The 18,996-nt window shown below is 38.8% G+C and overlaps 1 protein-coding gene across 1 annotated transcript; it reads right to left on the reverse strand.

Annotated features, from left to right (window-relative positions):
* Nucleotides 1-737: 737 nt before the first annotated feature.
* Nucleotides 738-7,996, reverse strand: LOC147796009 (uncharacterized). The gene is made up of 5 exons (XM_087149102.1): nt 7,784-7,996; nt 7,559-7,648; nt 5,210-5,355; nt 3,110-3,232; nt 738-2,523 (listed from the first exon to the last, which is right to left on the reverse strand). Exons 1-5 carry the CDS (start codon nt 7,842-7,844, stop codon nt 2,491-2,493), a joined length of 453 nt encoding a protein of 150 aa, XP_087005228.1. The 5' UTR covers nt 7,845-7,996; the 3' UTR covers nt 738-2,490.
* Nucleotides 7,997-18,996: the final 11,000 nt, after the last annotated feature.

The following is an 18,996-nucleotide window of genomic DNA, read 5'->3' on the forward strand; positions in this document are numbered from 1 at the left end:
AAAGAACCAGTGGTACGCCGCGGCAAGAGGAAGACATAGGAAGTATATATCCAGCACTGACGGTGTTGACTGCTTCGCCTCGTCCATTCTTTCCACAAATCGACAGTCCTCGTCCATTGTCTTTGAAACAATGCTCAGCAGTGGGAGTTCTTTCATCGTAGTCTGAATAATGGTTCCGCACATTGTCGTTAAGAGATTTTTTCAAGACTGTGAAATCATGTATTTAAATTTGGCACCAAAAATCAGTCCTGATCCCGTGACCGACGTTATGAAAATTATCACGTTGAAGATTGGCTCATTAAACGGCATTCGATCATTACAAAAATTGCTCAATAGGAGTCCAGACAATGCCAAAACACAAAAATGAAATGAAATAACTGAAGCTTCATTACGGAATAATAGCTGACTATTTCCAATTAAGCGCTGGAAATTCAGGTTCGTCATTGATGAATGTGATATTCTCAGGTGGCCGTTGTTGTAATGAGTAATCACGTAGCTTTTTTCATTCGGATTTGATTACTGTTATCCTGAGTGAAATTTGTACATGTTTTAAAATCAGACTAAGCCTTTGATCTTTTGGGCGTATAAATGACAATTTAAATTTTCCATTTGCACCTTGCAATTTGCAAGTGATTCATGGGTTCCTTTCAGGTGACGGTGGTTTCAAGAAATGCTCACAAGGTCAATACATGGATAGCTTCAGACAAAACAAAAAACGAGTCTCGTTGTGGCATGAATAACATTCTGCTGATTTATTTAATCCAGTTATGCGAAATACTTGAAATAAAGTATCCCAAGTAAATAATGTAAAATGGGTACATTGCGTACAAATTGATAGACCGTTGAGCTTTGAAAATTTCTGAATTCTGTTGTTTATTTCATTGCAACTCATTTTGACTGAACGACAATGTTCTGTCCTATTTATTGCTTTATCTCTGATATCTGAATATTTCATAACTATGTTTGTGCAACAAGTGATGGGGCATGATGGTTTCAATCAGGGAACAGTATTTGCATATTGAGAAAAGAAAGAGTTTACTGAGATTGAGAGAAAGTACGAGCGGAAGGGAAGAGAGAGAGAAGGAGGGGGAAGATAACTCTTGTGGTTGTCTGCTCCTGGTCCCATTTTGACCTATTTTTCACTTACTTTATTTCGAGGAAAAACGTGTTTAACAAACCCAGGCCCCATGCCAGACCAAAGAGTGGAACTATTGGCACTGTGAACAAATATTTTTGTACAAAGGCCTATCACAATGTGGTTTGGAAAACGACGTTGAAAAGTTGCATGTCTGTCGCGAACCAAGGTTGCATGTAAGTCTTGTACATTGTAGTTTTCAATATTGAATAAACTTACAAAAATACATTGATTTCAAACCCTTTGAAACACCTGAGATGTGGATATTCCAGAACTTCCTGACGGTACATATGACTTGAGATTGACTCATTAATGTGCACAATCGTGGTCGCCCTGAGCTTGAGAATTAACGTATAAGCCGTGGCTTGTATGGCGAATACTACGCTCTATTTAAAATATTCAGTACACAAAACAAATAACCAACAAACAGGACTCATAAGCGAGTGGGGGGGGGGTTCGTCGAACCCCTTGAAATCCCCCCCCGGCCTACGGGCCTGAAACCATACAACGAACCACTTATATGTATAACAGCAGAGACAAAAGTAGCAACCAATGTAAAATCAGAAGTCCTGATATTTGAACTTAATTACCAATTAGCGTTCATATATTTGATTACAATTGACATTCGTCAGCTTCTCAATCAACTGCAAGCCTACGGGCCTGAAACCATACAACGAACCACTTATATGTATAACAGCAGAGACAAAAGTAGCAATTAATGTAAAATCAGAAGTCCTGATATTTGAACTTAATTACCAATTAGCGTTCATATATTTGATTACAATTGACATTCGTCAGCTTCTCAATCAACTGCAAGCCTACGGGCCTGAAACCATACAACGAACCACTTATATGTATAACAGCAGAGACAAAAGTAGCAACCAATGTAAAATCAGAAGTCCTGATATTTGAACTTAATTACCAATTAGCGTTCATATATTTGATTACAATTGACATTCGTCAGCTTCTCAATCAACTGCAAGCCTACGGGCCTGAAACCATACAACGAACCACTTATATGTATAACAGCAGAGACAAAAGTAGCAATTAATGTAAAATCAGAAGTCCTGATATTTGAACTTAATTACAATTTAGCGTTCATATATTTGATTACAATTGACATTCGTCAGCTTCTCAATCAACTGCAAGCCTACGGGCCTGAAACCATACAACGAACCACTTATATGTATAACAGCAGAGACAAAAGTAGCAATCAAAGTAAAATCAGAAGTCCTGATATTTGAACTTAATTACAAATTAGCGTTCATATATTTGATTACAATGGACATTCGTCAGCTTCTCAATCAACTGCAAGCTGCTCATTGAGGTTATATCTTGCTCGGAGAACTCCGCGTTCAACAGAAAAGTGCACAATCTTGTAGAAGGTCCTACAGAGAGGGGGATGATCAATCATATCATATATTCAAACCATTTCATTAAAGACCCCTACTATGGCAGTATTGTAGAAACGGAGGACACAAGGTGAGTTTGTGCTACTTCGAAAACGTCTTGAAAATTAGAAGTTATATACAGAGTAAATACAGAATTTGATTAATGACACTTAAAATATTCAAACTTACTCATTTAAACATCATCCTGAGATGAAAACACATCTCATGACAAAAATGGAGGTAACATGTGCAGGATATAACATTTATTGTATTGAAGTTTTTAAACAATATAAAGCTATGAAACATAATAAGTAGGTAGATTTTGGGATAGTTTTACAGCAGACTTTCATTCGGTGTAATTTTTAACCAGCACCATGCTGATTTCGCAACCGTGATCTATTCACACAGTTTCGATTTAGCATTTAGATCCTATTCTGCTATTGCCTATTTGCCTCCATCAGCCATCCAAATTTTCTTGTAAAATGCCAATCCTTTTGTGATTAGGCTTTCCAGTCTCCTGACAACATGATGTAGTTTAAACGCTTCTAAGTGATGACTATATGGATCCTAAGCTTTAAATTACCTGGTACACGTCGACCAATCGATTCACCATTGCCGGAATGTCTTGGATGAACGGAGTGCACTCATCACGCAGCTTAGAAGGCATGGAATCACACAGCTGCGAGAGGTCATTGACCAGCTCATCCTAAACAGAAAGAATTAATTGAACACTTTGGACATTGAATCCTAATCAAAGTGAAAATACATAACATATAAGTAAAATACCTAAGTTGAACGACGTCACGATTACATCACTGTGCAATTATTATTAAATTTTGAATAATTTATAACGAATTTATCTTCCGAAAATCAAGACGAGAGAAATAAGGGGCAATTTCTGCCCACAACCAACTGGGCCGATTTCGTAAACACACAAGGTCAAATTCTGTGGTTGTGTTGGGTTGATGACGTAACGTGGAGAAAGGCACAACAGACATGCATGAAACCTGCATAAATATACATCGTTGCGGCCTAAATGTAATAATGTAGAAAATGAACAATATCATAAATTAATCTCTAAGATGCATAAACTTAAAGTCTTACTATTAGCTGGTCAAAATAATTGTGAAATTTTTTCCGAAATGAAGGAGTACAAGGTTGAGTAGAACGAAACTTGCGTGGAGTGCACTCATGTTCACGCGCAGTGGCAACAGACTATTCATTACGCCAAGGAGATAACGCAGTCAGCGTTGGAGTACTCAGACCTGAATCTCAAGCTGAATCGCTGGCTATCATGTTTGTGTACATGTGAAACTTCTAGACAAAAATAGTAACCCAAGTGCGTGCTTGTTTGCCAAGTCTACAAGTTTCAGTGTGTCGAAATAAAAGAGATAAACAGGTATCGGATTCTTCTCGTGAATTAGACCGTTTCATCTGTCACCTCATGCAATTATGCTTACCTCCGCACTCATAAACATTATTTGTATTCTGTTGACAGGAATACGTTTCTAAGGTTTAGATGCAGAAGCAACGGGGCACCTTAATAAGTTATTTGCTTTTCATCAATAGTGGTAGACTGTATTGCAATAAAACATGTACAAAATTACGGGAAATATGCATTGCATATATCAAATAGCTTATGATTGTAGGCCTATTCTCTGTTGAAAGCGGGAGAAATATACAGAAATCGCATAAAACTTGTCCTTTATCGGATCTGAAATCATTTTACCAAAAAGAGTCATTGTCAAAAATGAAGACGTCATGATGTGTCATGTGACGTCATTATTTATGTTTGAATTTTGAGCCACTCATGAATTGTATTTCTCAATGTAATTACACTTTGTGTGTGGGTAAACCATAATGTTGTATAAATGGAAATCGAGGTGACGTGATGATAGTTGTTTCTTGAGTTTTCTTACAATTTTGTTAGAATGTTTTGATTTTAGCATTCTTTTTAATATATCTTTCAAACGAAAAAGTGTGCTTCTAATTTTTTTGCAAGATCTTATATAGGTGAAAAATTTGTGCGGGATATTTGGAAATTTTTGTGACGATTTAATGACGTTATCTAGAAGAACACTATCAGTTCACTTAGGCCTACTCACCACTTAATACGTCCAATCAACATGAACTTCATAGGTGGGCAAAGCGTTCATCCAGATCATATTTATCAATACGGGCAATTCACAATAGTGCGCCTCCAAGAGTCTGCAACGTGTTGACCAATCACGATGCGCGAAATCTGTCGACCTAATGCGCGTTTGGAAAGGGTCGACAGATTTCTTTTATCCCTTTCTTTAAAAAAGATTTTCTTTTGTATTCTGGTAATTTTCGGTTCGTTTTCAAGTGTTAATGATATGAAACGTTGCAAAGAACAAGTACGCACAAATGTTTCCTTATTTAAGGTTTGTACGGCTTTTGAGCGGCATTTAAATGGTGGTTTAAATCCAAAGTATTTCTATCTGCACAAGGTCAATACCACCGACTGAATTGTTCCTATGGCCATGGGAATAATTCAGCCCGTGGTATTCAAGCACGTATTTATGGGAAAAACTGCCATGTGAAATGTAACTTTACGCCATTTCCCTGAAAGATTATTGGGTATTCACATATTGACCGCACAAATGACTGGCCAGTGTTCCACTGTTTGTTTCCAAAATTGCTGAAATCTGATTCCACTTACCAAGAATTCATCATTGCTCTCTGCTTTCAAGATGAAGGAGACAAACACTTTACAATAAAAGCAAGTGAATCTGTGAGGTGTGGTGTGTTTTGACGTCTCGTAGACGCTGTCGTCAACCACATATGGTGGTCCTGGTTCAGTATTTGCTATTCAAAACAAAAATAATCGCAATCTATTAAGATAGACAAATAATTTTAATCTTGCATGATAGCTTAAGACCAGCGCACATGGGCCAGTTTCATAGAGCAGCTTAAGCACAAAATTTGCTTAAGCGTGAAAGAACCTTGCTTGACACATCAGGTTACCAGCCAAAACTCCATATGATGTATATTGGTTTGGAATTGTATTCACCTGTCTTTTGGTTAGCATAACAATCACGTTTTGAGCTGGTAACCTTTTTTTATTAAGCAAGGTTTTTTCGCGCTAAAGTAAATTCTGTGCTTAAGCAGCTCTGTGAAATTGGCCCCACTGGTCTGATGACTTAAAAGTCGCATTAGTTCACGAGGGTACGCAATTCACGCAGCCGTGCTGCTTATGTTTCAACTATTGCTATCCATTCATACAGACAATCCGACACCGCCACGTACACGTGCAACATGCGTGAAAGAAGAACGGTGGTACGTTTTATGCACAGTGGGTAGCACATCGTGAGCTCATTCAATTATACTTTGACAGTCGTTTAACTTAAAAAAGAGTTTTAAAGAACAAAATGGTTGAATTAACCTCCATATGAGGTACGGCAGGATTGTATTAAATGTGCATGAAAATTCTACAAAGGTATTCCTAACACTGATAAGCACCAGCGTTTTGTGGACAGTCATAATCACCATTCAAATCTCGGCATTTTCAACAATTCCTTAGGCCGGAATGCATATTTTGGCCCACAGACTTCGTCACGAGCGGCATAAGCCTGGTCCTAATTACTCTTTCAGGCTTTCCAAATCTTTCATCTCCTCAGAATTTCTACGTTCAGGCAATGGCAGTATAGTTGATGATTTCGACAGAGCTAGAACTTTCCCTCTGCTGATCGAGATTTGGAATTGTTACTAAAAAAGATTGCTAACTGGAAGGTGTATGATTTCAGGGTATTACTGCTCACACCCGTCCAACCAATGGCATTACGTGAATAAAACTCCAACGGTAAAAGGCTTTCGAACCTCACTAACTTGAATCGTGATCTCGTCAGCAGGAAATTGATGTCTTCAAATTAACTAAAGAAAGTATTAGGAGAATTCGTGTACATTTAAATATGTAGACATTTACTTTTTTGTTTAAAACTTAACTTACAATCATTGCCCATAGCTTTCTTAAAGTCATTTGTGCCGAAAATGTTGTCACCCTTTCCTCATTCTTTTTTATTTTACAGTGCGGTTTTTCTGTACCATGTTACGCTCATCTTTGAAACCTGGTTGAAAAACTCTCTTGTTCTCATTTATCATCTTTTGTGATCCATGGATTGTGAACAATTGTGAACACTTTCACATGTTGGGACGATATATTCTTTACAGAAACGAACCCAATCAGAAATCGCATCAGTTTATCGCTGGGCTTAATTTAACAATGCTTGATCAAATCCGTCATGCCTGAGGGATGGTGTTCAAAGCGCCCCTCCCCAGCTCCCTTGTCCAGCAAGTCAACTTGTAACAACAAATTGTTCTAAAGCCAAAATTAAACCATAAGGAATCAAAACTGCAAGAGTCAAGAGCCATTTGTGTGATGAGACACCATCTGCCATCTATTGGTGTAAAAGTGGTCCATCTTTCACATTTTGATTTCTTTTTCCCACTCAACTTTTCACCCTCACAGTTAATGTATCAACTTTAAGCATGGCACGAAGATAAAGCCTAACCCGTTGATGTCCAAACAAGTGTAACGTCTTAATTGCATCGAGGGGTTTCAAATTACAAGCGACTTTTGCTTAAAGAAAATGAGTCACTCTCATCGGTTGCATTTGTAATCTAAAAGAGCTGTGGGCGGAATCCGACCCCTCAACATTTTTCTCCAAACTCGCTGCAGTGAACCTTTTCAGCGGTTTAGCCTTCAGATGTTTTTTGCAGTCATTTTGACACAGATTTTGTGAAAGTCAGAGATACCGTTCTTACGCGGAGCGCATTTTTCCGAGACGGGTCAGCCAACAATGAATACTTTTTCCACTGCGGTGCTCAATGCATGCGGTCTGGCACAAGTGAAACTTCAAATGACTGTATCAACAAAACTATACGTTGAGGTCCAACGTCCCATTTATAATGATAAGGAATGCTTTTACATGCATGCGTGAGTAATCATCATTAACTTGTACTATCCCTCCAATTTCCAATACTGACAATAAATAAGAAGCAATATTCTTACCTAGTACGGGAATCTTGATCTCGATGCTATCCAACAGAATTGTCTCATGGCGAACTTTTTCCTGTCCTTCCACCCCCATCAGGAGAACACCTGGCAAGGTGAGCAACAAAAAGTTCCTCCGTTTACTTCTTCAAATCAGCATTTGTAAAACAAATAGGCGCATATCTTTAGGCCTACATGAAAAAATGTTTCGGTTGGCATATTCATTTTTTCCCTAAAACTGACCTGTCACAAATATTATTGTGGCGGCGTAAATGATAATCAGTCGGCCAACATTCTTTTCCATTTTGTTACACTTTCAGAGGTTTTTCACGACGCGCAATGATTCTGTGAATTTAAAGCATCTAAACCAAATCGAAATGGTTTTGTTGGAAAAATTTTTGTAGTATACTGTTTGACGGACAGATCTCACCTGCCGCCTAACGCGATACAGGCACCTTTTTATCTGTTATTCTGCAAGTGATCTGTGCTTCACATGAAGTCAACTCCCAAAACAACCAATGATTGCTCTTCAAGGTCATTTCTCCAAACCAGAAATTCCATGTGTAATCGATATCCTTCAGATTGGAAAGTATACTTATAAAACTGGAGGTGTACTACGGAGCTCTGGAAGTGCCATCCACCTTGTCAAGATCCAGACATGTTTTTACCTTTTTTTAATATTACGGGCAACATGGCGACATCATGAGATGTTTTATCGCAGGATGAAGACATCCTGGAATGGAGATGACAACATCCCGATATAATGTATTATGGGATGGCGATATTATAAAACTAGGATGACGACACCCTGAAGTTAAAGGGATGACGGCATCTTAAAAGTGATATGATGACATTATTTGTCAATGGGTACCTTGACAAACCACCTCGGAAACAGGTGGCCTGAGATGGTAGTGTTTTTCAAAGCATTGTCGTCCTGTTGCCACAAATATCAATTAGATTGATAAAACGTCATGATGTCTCACTGCCTGTTGCAAGTTGTGAAGGAAAGACATTACATTTGGTGGATATCTCTGGAAAATGACATCCTGAGCTAATAATATCGTCATTATCTGAGGATGTTATGTCGTTACCCTATGATAAATTACCTGAGGATGTCATCAGCCACTTGTTATGGTATCGTCATCCCGTGATAAATCATCTCAGGATATCGGCATCTTGCCTTTACCATGTCGTCATCCCGAGCAAAACATGTCAGACACACAACAAGTCAGATGACACTTCCGGAGCTCCGTAGTAAGCTCAGGTAAAACGACTGGTATATTATGCAGAACAAGAATTATGTAGTGGCAACAAATGCATCACGGGTAGTGCATTAAGTCTGTTCAGGGTAGACACGCCTCTTTTCCCAGCTGCTCGACCAGTTATATGCACAGCTTTTGCTTGGTTGATCGTAATTGGTTTAAAATGAGGAACCGGACTTTACTCGGCCAATACCATTCTAATAAGGGTGTTGAAGTGTGTGAGAGACTTTTTTATGTAAGTACAAATGTAGGCCCGTTCTGTAGACTCTAGTACTGGGTGTATGAGCTAATTCTAGTTTTTACACTCACCCAGACAGAAGAATGGATTGATCTAATATGGGGCAAACCCACCAAAAAAAAAAAAAACGAAAAAAAAAAACAACTAAACAAAAAATAACAAAATAAAAACAAGATTTGAAGACAAAATAATATGTAACATCATAAGACGTACCTTAATTCAGTAATAACAACGCAATATTCAATCCAATGTAATATTAAAATCGCAAGGTACATCAGTATAACGACTTTTAAAAAATGTGCGGTAACTGAAGAAAATATCGGTGAAGCAAATGCACTATTTGTAAAGACTGTCTCACAACAGACCCTCCTGGCTGTTATATCTTATCTTATTTATGCAAAATGTTGTAAAAGTAACCTATTAATTCTTCGTCCGGTTTAATTACTGTTTTAATACATTAATTAATGTAATTTGACAGATGTTTGTGCAGTTTTGTCATTATTGAAATGCGAACAAAGCAAATTTCCATCTATATTTGTATATTCGAATAATAAAACTGAACTGAACTTAAATGAACTGAAATTCAAGAAATAAGATTCGAAAATACTATTCAGCGTATTGAGTATACTCCTACTGAACCAACATTATGTGTAGCTAATTAGGAATGGATGGATGTGTGGAATCAGTGAATAGTGTCTGAATAGTGCGAACATCGCTACAAAGTTGAGTTTATTTTTTTTAATATCACAATCCCATTTGGTGAGACATCATGCACACTGCGTCATTTGGCCCCTGAAGGAAAATGTTTACAATACTAACAAGCTAGAAGATGCGGTTGCTTGTTGCTGCTTCTTGTTATATAGAAGGAAGACGTATAGGTTGTATGCCGTAGCCGTCTAAACCTATCACTCTACAAACGCAAATGCCCAGAGACTAAAATAATTATTCACATTTTAGCCCTGACAAGTTTTATTTAACCAAAAAGTCATTAAAAATCACATACACGTATAGCACATGAAACAATTACTTTCAATCACGAATCATTTTAACAGACTTTGATAACATTTGAAAACTGTGAATTGATTGGTCTTCTTCTTTGTCTGATTGTTTTTACAAACATCCTCCACAATTAAATCGTCAGTATCCTCGATATAACGCAAATAGCATGAAGCCACTAAAATGAGTTGTTTTCAGGGTCACTAACAGAGTCGTGGTAACTTGCAGATGCAGCTGTGTTCCAGTGTAGCTGCCGAGTTCGAAAATAATGTTTCAACTCCTGACTGTATTCTCCCTGGTAAAGCAGCAATAAATATTCATAAACAAATATTTAGATACTTTTGTGTGAGACTTTTTAGTACAATACGGGTGACGAACAGTGGAGGCTGGCAGAAAGCTGCTGCTTGTACTTGGCTGCATGAGCCCGCATACATTTTCAATATTGATAAGTACAATGGAAAAAGTGAGTGTAATTTAGGAAAGTAGAACAGAATGAAAACAAAAAATGAGTATAAACAGAAACAGTTATGAAATTTAATTCCTTTGATGCCCAACGCTGCCTCAAAGCATGTATTGCCCTTCAGACGGTTGCCAGTTTTAGATTCGGGAAGAAACACTCCCTCCCCACAGCCCTGTGTGGTCCATTTTTATGTACAGGTTTTTGAAAGGATTTAGTGCACGTATTTGCGGCGGTCCAGTGGAGTGTGAGGTTTTGTTGGGCTATCACCGCGCGAATTCAGCGTTTACTGGTCCATGTACATGTACATGTACATGTACATGCAGGCACTCCGCGCTAATGGATCACTGCGCTTCAAAGTTCAATCGCCGGAGCATGCAGACCATGTCATCTTTTCATTGTCTTTTCCTTCCATGCTCGGTCTACATGTAGATATTTTGAGCGTTGTAACTCAATCACATACATGTATCTATGTAGGCCTACATGTACATTTACGTATGCATCATTTCAAGTAAGTCGGCAAAATGACGACTTAAAGTCGAAGTCGGCCTTCGCGTATTAAAGTCATCACAAATTTTGGGGTCCAGAGGGTGCCGACTTAGTCGGCATTTACTACACTTCCCATTCCTTTCGTGTCGGCGCAGGTACCTCAGCGCCTATGACTGGCATTTCTTAGCAGGAAATACAAAGGATTGGTAGATGGCAAAAGAGAAGATTATCATCGTTATATTAACATTTCCCCACACATTGCCAATTAATTGTTGGCCTTCAACTCAGCCTATTTTTTCTAACTCTTGAATGGTTTTGTTTTATTTAGGCCTACATATACAGATTTTTTTAAAGACGAAGATCTGCCATATTTTTTCCGGCTACTGTCACATGATATTGCTACTAATGACCTAGCTCGTAAAATAACTTCACTATTGAAATTTATGGTTTGGGGACTCGTCACTTATGCCAAGTATTTCGATAAATTTAGCAGGATATTGCATGCAGTGTTAGGCTTATATTAACAGTTGGACAATTTATTTAAGTTGGACGTTCTGTGACACGAGTGATACCGAAAAGCTGGTGTCGATGGGTTTTGAAATGGTGTTTTGCGGGTGGCTATGACCGGATACAAAATAATGGTGTGTGACTTGGAACTTTAAGCCTTCGGGGATCGCAGCGACCAGAAGACGTTCAATGATAACAGTGCTATGTTTCGAGGATCGCAAAGACAGGAACCAAGTCAGAATTGTTGATAAACATTATTCATTTCACGGATTCCGGCGACCGCGGAAATCATGCTTTGTGTTGAGAAAAACCATATCCTTTTGCGGATCGCAGCGACTGGAAAGGAAGTGTTTTGCCAATCGCTAAGATCGAAAACAGATTGTTGCTATCATTAGAAATTAAGTGGACTACGTTTTCGCAGATCACCACGACTGGACAAGAAATGTTGAAACGAAAGGTTGGCAGACAATAAACTGTTCTAGCCGTACTCCAACAAGAGAGAGAGTTTCCAGCTCCCTAGTTACAAGTTTCGCTTCTCTCAGATCATACCTGCTATAGAATAGATCTGGCTGTCTGCGAATAAAATCAACTTTGAAACATGTGAAGAATTGAGTAAATCATTAATGAACTAGAAGGAAAACAAAAGAAAAAAAAGATTGCCCCCGACATAAATCCTTGAGAAACACCACAAGATATTGGTTGGAGTAAACAATTATTATTTTACAACACAACAAAGTGTTTTCTATCTACCCAAACCGTCCTTGTACCATACCTCGTATTTCATGATTTATCATTGTTTAATGATATATACAATAGTCGATAGTGTCAAATGCTTTTGACAAGTCTGAAAAAAAAAACAATCGCATGATTTGAAATGCATAATGACGAAGTAACTTCATCGACAAGATCTAAACAGTGCCATCTGTGTTGAGCACATAATATTAATAATGAGCCTCGAGTAAAGTCACGGGAGCACTTTTCGTAGTAACCGCAACTCACTTGGTACGAACGTGTGTTCCGGACCATTATGTCCGCAGGGCCCATTATGTCCGCAAACTTTTTCAGGCCCATTATGTCCGCCCCATTGTGTCTGCAGGCCCATTATGTCTGCCCCATTGTGTCCGCAGGCCCATAATGTCAGCCCCATTGTGTCCGCAGGCCCATTATGTCCGCCTCATTGTGTCCGCAGGCCCATTCTTTCTGCAATTCAGTATCATTATAATGACAGTGGAACATACCGGTTCCACTCTATGAATGATTCATTTTCTGTCTGAATATTCAGGGTTTCAAGGGATGACAGTGACGGGCCAGTCACACAAGTGAAACTTATAATCGTTTTTGCAAACTTCGTCAGTCTTTTGTATACATTTGTTTGGTGTTCAAAAAAGAAGCAGACAGTATTTGCATTGTTTACGCTTAGAGGGATCATTATAGAAATATTTCAATAAAACCCTTGAAATTGCACCTTAGGGTTTCAATCGAACTGGTGGAAATGTTTTGGCAATTTTAACCTATATTTTTGATTTTTTAAGTTTTAATGCAATGTGCACATTCACAAGGAAACCTGTGATTGCACTGAAGGCAATCTCAATGTTGCAAATGCTCGGTCAATTTTAAATGTTTTTATCGTGTAACTCTTGCAACTCAAAAAGGATGTCAAACAATCTTCATACATCAAAGAAGAGTGCAGAGATACACAAAATGTGCTTCCGAGTAAACCTCATTTCATGGGTCCTTTAATTAAAACGGAAAGCCTTAGCTGACTAATAACGCTGAGGTGAACCAATTTATGTTCAAACATTTTAAGAGTAATAAGTTAACCGACACGTTTTATTGAGACTAAGAACAGTAATAAATCAAGGCTAATAGCAACAGAAAAGTTAGGTGCAAATAATGTTTGTGAGTGTACAAAAACATTTTTGAAAGTGAACAAATACGTAAAGAGTACATAGCATACCAGAAAATGAAATACAATAAACCCCAGAATATGAACACAAACTGTAATCGAATCAGACAGAATTTTCATTACATCGGTTATCAGCTTTTCAAACAAACAAACAAACAAACAAACAAACAAACACCCCAACAAACAAACAAACAAACAAACAAACAAACAAACAAACAAACAAACAAACAAACACCCCAACACCCCAACAAACAAACAAACACTTTTTCACTTTTCCAAATGAACCTTTAATTCATGACAGAAAATATCTACAAAACAACGATTCTTAAAATAAAACAAGGTTCAAGTGGAATAAGTAAATACTGACATACAATAAACTTAACAGAAAAAAGAAAGGATTCTCAGTAAAAAAATAAAAAGAATTAATTTGCTAATTATAACATGAAGATTGGAACCACACTTATAGCCATCCAAAACCCTGAGACTTCTCATTAGGGATAGACAATGACAACCATGAAAAAAGGATCAGTCTTCATATCAGCCAGAAAAGCTTATTGTCCACAAATGTGAACAAAGTGTTGTTGTGGTCCCATTTGCTCAAAAATAAGCCAACGTTGTGTTTTGCAGAGAAAACGTGGTAATCAATCAGAATTTTACTCTTCATTCGAAGTTTCCATACAATAAGAGGGTCAGCAGTAGATGAACGCGAGTAGAGAAAGTATATGGTTGCTTTCAGACTGATAATGAAGTAATTTGCCAGATTAACCATCTCCTTTGAACGTCCATTCTTGTACGGAAGGAGGCACCAGTACAGGTCGAAATCTTGAACAACACTCGGGAAAAGACGACTCAAGAGACAGTTCAGAAGATTTAATGCTGGCTGGATGGCGCGACACATGATGAACAAGTGAACGATTGTTCCTCTTTGTCCACACCAAGGGCACAGTGGAGATATGTCTGGGTTAATGTGCTGCAGGACCGGTAGACTGGGCAGAAAGTTATGCAATAGGCGAAATTGGACATCGCCCTCTTTCTTTGAGGAAGGTAGACGATATATTGCTTTCCATTCGATTTTCCGGTTCTCTGGGATTGCATTCTGTTCATGCCAGTAAGTCTGAAGAGGAATCTTCAGTTGGTTGAGTTCTGCGTTGAGGGTTTTATAAATAGTCTTTGAAGACGCGCCTGTGGCATCGATGTCTGGAGGGAAGTGAACAACCAGGGGAAGTTCTCTCAGGGCTGGGATGCTCTGAAGATTACGTGTGGAGAGACGGTATCCAAAACGGTTGAAAAACTGCGGGAAGACACGCAAGAGGAGATTCGTCATTTCAGAGAGTTCAGCGCGAAGAAGCCTGTTTGAGGACCTTCGCACTGGGTTTGCAGCTTGGATATCCTCCGTTGTTTTCCATTTTCCGGAAGAGACGTCCAGTAGGTCTCCAACTGTACGAACACCACACATCCGGAGACGAGGGCAAAGGAGATGGTCATCTATACCGGCAAACTTAATTACATGAGTAGAAATTAACGGTAAATTCAAAATGAAATGAAGAGAATCGAGCGGTATGACAATTTGGGCTCTCGATAACTTCCAAGCTTGTAACACATTACAGTAGAATGTTGGGAGGTGAACAAAAAATTTAGCGTCAAGATTTATTAAGAAGATTTGAGCATCAAAATCGAACTTGCAATATTGACGCAAAAAGTAGCTCATGAAAGCGAAAACAGGATGAGGTGATTTTTTTAGAAATCTTTGTACAAAGGAGAAGCGATACGTAAAAACTCGTGACTGGAGGCAGGTAAGGCCCAGCCCGCCTGTTTCAGGTGAACGATACAAAATATTTTCCTTTATCCAATGTCGCCCATCAGACCAAATAAAATCTACCAGTTTCCTTTGGAGTTCACTGAGAATTTCTGGAGGGGGGGATAAAACTGCAAGGACGTGAAGAAGTTTGGAAGCCGCTAACTGATTGGCTACCAGGGCTCTGCCTCTGAAGGACAGCAGTTTACACAATCCTTTCCAACGAGCAAGAACGTTTTGCAATTTTTCTCGACAGGTTTGCCAGTTTTGTTGAAAAAAATGGAAGGAGTTTCCCATGTGAACTCCAAGGAATTTTAAACCAGTATTATTCCACTTAAAATTTAAGGGGTTGTCCGTTCTATTTATCCACGAACCGACCCAGAGGCCTTGAGATTTAGTAAAATTCAAACAAGCAGCAGAACAACGGCTATAACAATGATAAATATCTTGAATAATATTAAAAGCTTTATCACTGGTAACAAATATAGAAACATCATCGGCATAGGCCGAGGTAACAACAGTGTAATCAGAATTAGGAATCATAAAGCCAAAAGGTTTTAAATTACATCGAAGAGCATGGAGGAGAGGTTCTATAGCTATTGCATATAGCAAACCTGAAAGTGGACATCCTTGTCTAATTCCCTTTTTAAAAGGGAAAGGTGCGGTTAAGGAGCCACAAACCTTGATAAAACTCTGAGCATCATTATATAGCAGTTTGACATAGGAGATAAATCTTTCTCCAAAACCCATGGTCTTCATAACAGCACATAAATAGTAATGATCCACATTATCAAATGCCTTTTTTTGATCAAGATTTAAAACAGCAAGAGGAATACAGTGAGAATTAGCATACATAAGAATATCCTTGATTAAGATGATATTATCATAAATTGAACGACCCGGAACAGTATAACTTTGATCAGGGTGAACAACGCTATCGATAACATTTTTGAGTCGGTTTGAAATAATTTTTGCAAAAATTTTGTAGTCTGTATTGAGTAAAGAGACAGGACGCCAGTTTGAAATCTCAAGCAAGTCGCCAGTTTTGGGAAGAAGGGTTATAACTCCCCTTCGACAAGAAACCGGAAGGTGGCCGCTGGCAACAGATTCATTGAGTACTGCCATGAGATCGTCCTTAATGATATTCCAAAAAGTTTGATAAAATTCAGAAGTAAGGCCATCCAAGCCAGGGGACTTATTTAAATTTAACTGGTTAACCGCCATATCCATTTCATCTGTTGTTATCGGCTTGTCACAATCTTCAGAGTCACTTTCACTGAGCGTAGGTAAATTTTTAAACAAGTGATCCATAGTACTGGGTTCAGTTTCGGCCTCACTGTACAATTCTTTGTAGAAATTCCGAATGTGACATTTTATTTCATTTGGATCATCAGTAGTCCTTCCAGATGAGAGACGAATTTTAGAAATAGTTTTAGCGGTAGAGTTGGATTTTTCTAGATTAAAAAAGAATGTAGAACAAGTGTCAATTTCTGTTGTGAGCTTAAAGCGAGATCTAATGATAGCCCCTTTAGCGTCATGCTTGAAGTGTTCATTCAGGGCATCCCGCTGTTCCTGAAGAGTTTTTTGAGTCTCTGGGGTAAGATCAGGACAACACTGTAAATCATCAATGGATTTGTGAAGAGAATGAATCTTGTCCCGTTTTTCACGGGCAATTTTAGCTCCATACATTTGAGTGATAGATTTAATATGATTCTTTCCCATGTCCCACCATACACTGATGGAGGAAAATTGGCATCTTGTAGCTTGCCATTTTTTCCAAAATTGTTTAAAAATTCCTTTGTAGGTCTCATCTTGAAGCAAAGAATTATTGAAGTGCCAGTAGGCGCTACCCTTCTTACTTACATCGGGAAGTGTTATTTTAAGAACAACAGCACTATGATCCGACAAGGAACAAGGTTGAATGTTACAGGAGTCAACAGAGGGCAAAAGGTGAACAGGGAAGTAAATTCTATCAAGTCTAGCTTTGGAGGTGCTTCTCAAATTGCCAGTGCTGTATCTGAACCAAGTAAATTTAGATGAATTGGGATTATTTCTACGCCAAACATCACACATAGAAAAAGTATTGATGATATTTTCTACAGCGGAAGCAATTTTGTGTCTCCTTTCAATGCTTTGCGAGAAGCGATCCAGAAGCGGGTCATGTGTACAATTAAAATCCCCGCCAAAAATGATAACTGGATTGTCGTGTGAAGAACAATGCTCTTCCAAGGAGATAAGACAGTTCATTGCAGCAACGTCATCCTGAGGAATCAGGATATTGTAAATATGATAGGTGGTTGAATAAATTCTAAGCTCGAGAAAAAGAACATATCCAGCACAGATTGTACAAGATTTTATTATGTTAAAATTATTATTTTTCTTGACGAGAGTAGCTACACCAGATCCCCGGGTGGTTCCAGGAGCGCAACAGACATCATACGGCCATGTTTTCCAACACAAATCTTCGTTCCTAAGATCATACGTTTCCTGTAGCAGAACAACATCGGGATTTTCAAGGGTTATGTCTAGATACGCACGAACAGAGTTGTTTTTGATGGGCGTGGAACATCCCCCTGTATTGAGGGTTACTAGGGTGAAAGTCATATACAAAAAAAGGGAAAGTAGAAAAATCATGGAAAAAGATGGATGGGATCGCTGGGATCGAGGTTTCTGACAAGCTTTCGAATCCTCTGTTGCATATTTTTCGTGAACAGAGGGCTGTTGCGGAGTGGCTTCAGCTGTTTTACTAGACCGGGGATGTCATGAGTAAATTTCCTGGCAACGTCAAGCGGCTTTCGGCGTGACTTGACGCACTTAAGGAAGGTGACGACTTCCTCGTTTTGAAGTGGTCCTTTTGTCAGGTTTAGGTCCCCTGGCCCATCTCCCTCTTGATCGAAGACGCTTACGACAGAGGAGACGGATTCATGGTCGCTCTCTGAATCCAGTTGAGATGGGTGTATCGGTGGTGATTCTGTGGACATCTGAGATTCGTCCAGGATTTGGGAGATATTTTCCTCCGTTGAAGTTTGGGAGACACTTTCATCTCTTTCCATCTGGGGTGTATCACTTAGCTTACGCAGTTTTCGCTGTGGAGACGGAGACTTCAGCTGCACCAATGGATTGGACACAACTTCTTTAGGCTTTGATTTTTTGCGGTGTCCTTTGGCAACAACCTCTGCAAAGAGAGGAGAGGTTTCACGAGAAGGAGCTGGAGGCGAACCCCAGATGGAAGGCACTGTAGTATTGTTAGATGTTTTTAGATGTTGTGTATTTTGCTTTGAAGGAGCTGGACTTAAAGTGGTGTTATGTTTGTCTGCAGTGGAAGCACTTTGTTTTTCTGTCTCCTGTTGTTTTAGAGGTGTACCTGTTAAAAATCGCGCATCAGGTTCAGTGGCTGAATGTTGCTGCGCATCAGTATCAGCTGGCTTATCTGAAGTAGACGGCTTGTTCTGGTCAGTCAAACTGTCTCGTCGACTCTGTTTTGATGGATGTTTTGGGTCAGATTTTTTACCGTGTATAAACTTGGGAGGGGGATTCAATGGGTTAAAATCTGCCATGTTTGTGTCAGATGTAGACGGTTCAGCTTGTGTTGTTTTTTTGCAATGTTTACTTATGTGGCCATTTTCTCCACAGCTGAAACATTTAACAGAATCATTGGAGATGAAAACTCTGTAGTTCACCCCTGCGTGAAATATGTTCATGTGATCGGGAATAGTGACATTGGTTTCTATGATAGCATGCACTTGACGTCTAAAAGACATAACATGAGATAACTCTTTGTCTTTAATTCCCAAGGGGATCGGTTT

Source organism: Acanthaster planci, linkage group LG19, assembly GCF_054643075.1.
Source record: "Acanthaster planci isolate LZ-2023a linkage group LG19, COTS_SCS, whole genome shotgun sequence".
NCBI classification, from domain to species: domain Eukaryota; kingdom Metazoa; phylum Echinodermata; class Asteroidea; order Valvatida; family Acanthasteridae; genus Acanthaster; species Acanthaster planci.

Excerpts from the sequence above, each read along its gene's own strand:
- LOC147796009 (XM_087149102.1), bottom strand. The coding sequence starts at position 7,844 with ATGGAAAAGAATGTTGGCCGACTGATTATCATTTACGCCGCCACAATA. Across the intron at positions 7,649-7,783 it reads CACAATAATATTTGTGACAG|GTGTTCTCCTGATGGGGGTG; the intron begins GTCAGTTTTAGG and ends TCACCTTGCCAG. Across the intron at positions 3,233-5,209 it reads AGAGCAATGATGAATTCTTG|GATGAGCTGGTCAATGACCT; the intron begins GTAAGTGGAATC and ends CTTTCTGTTTAG.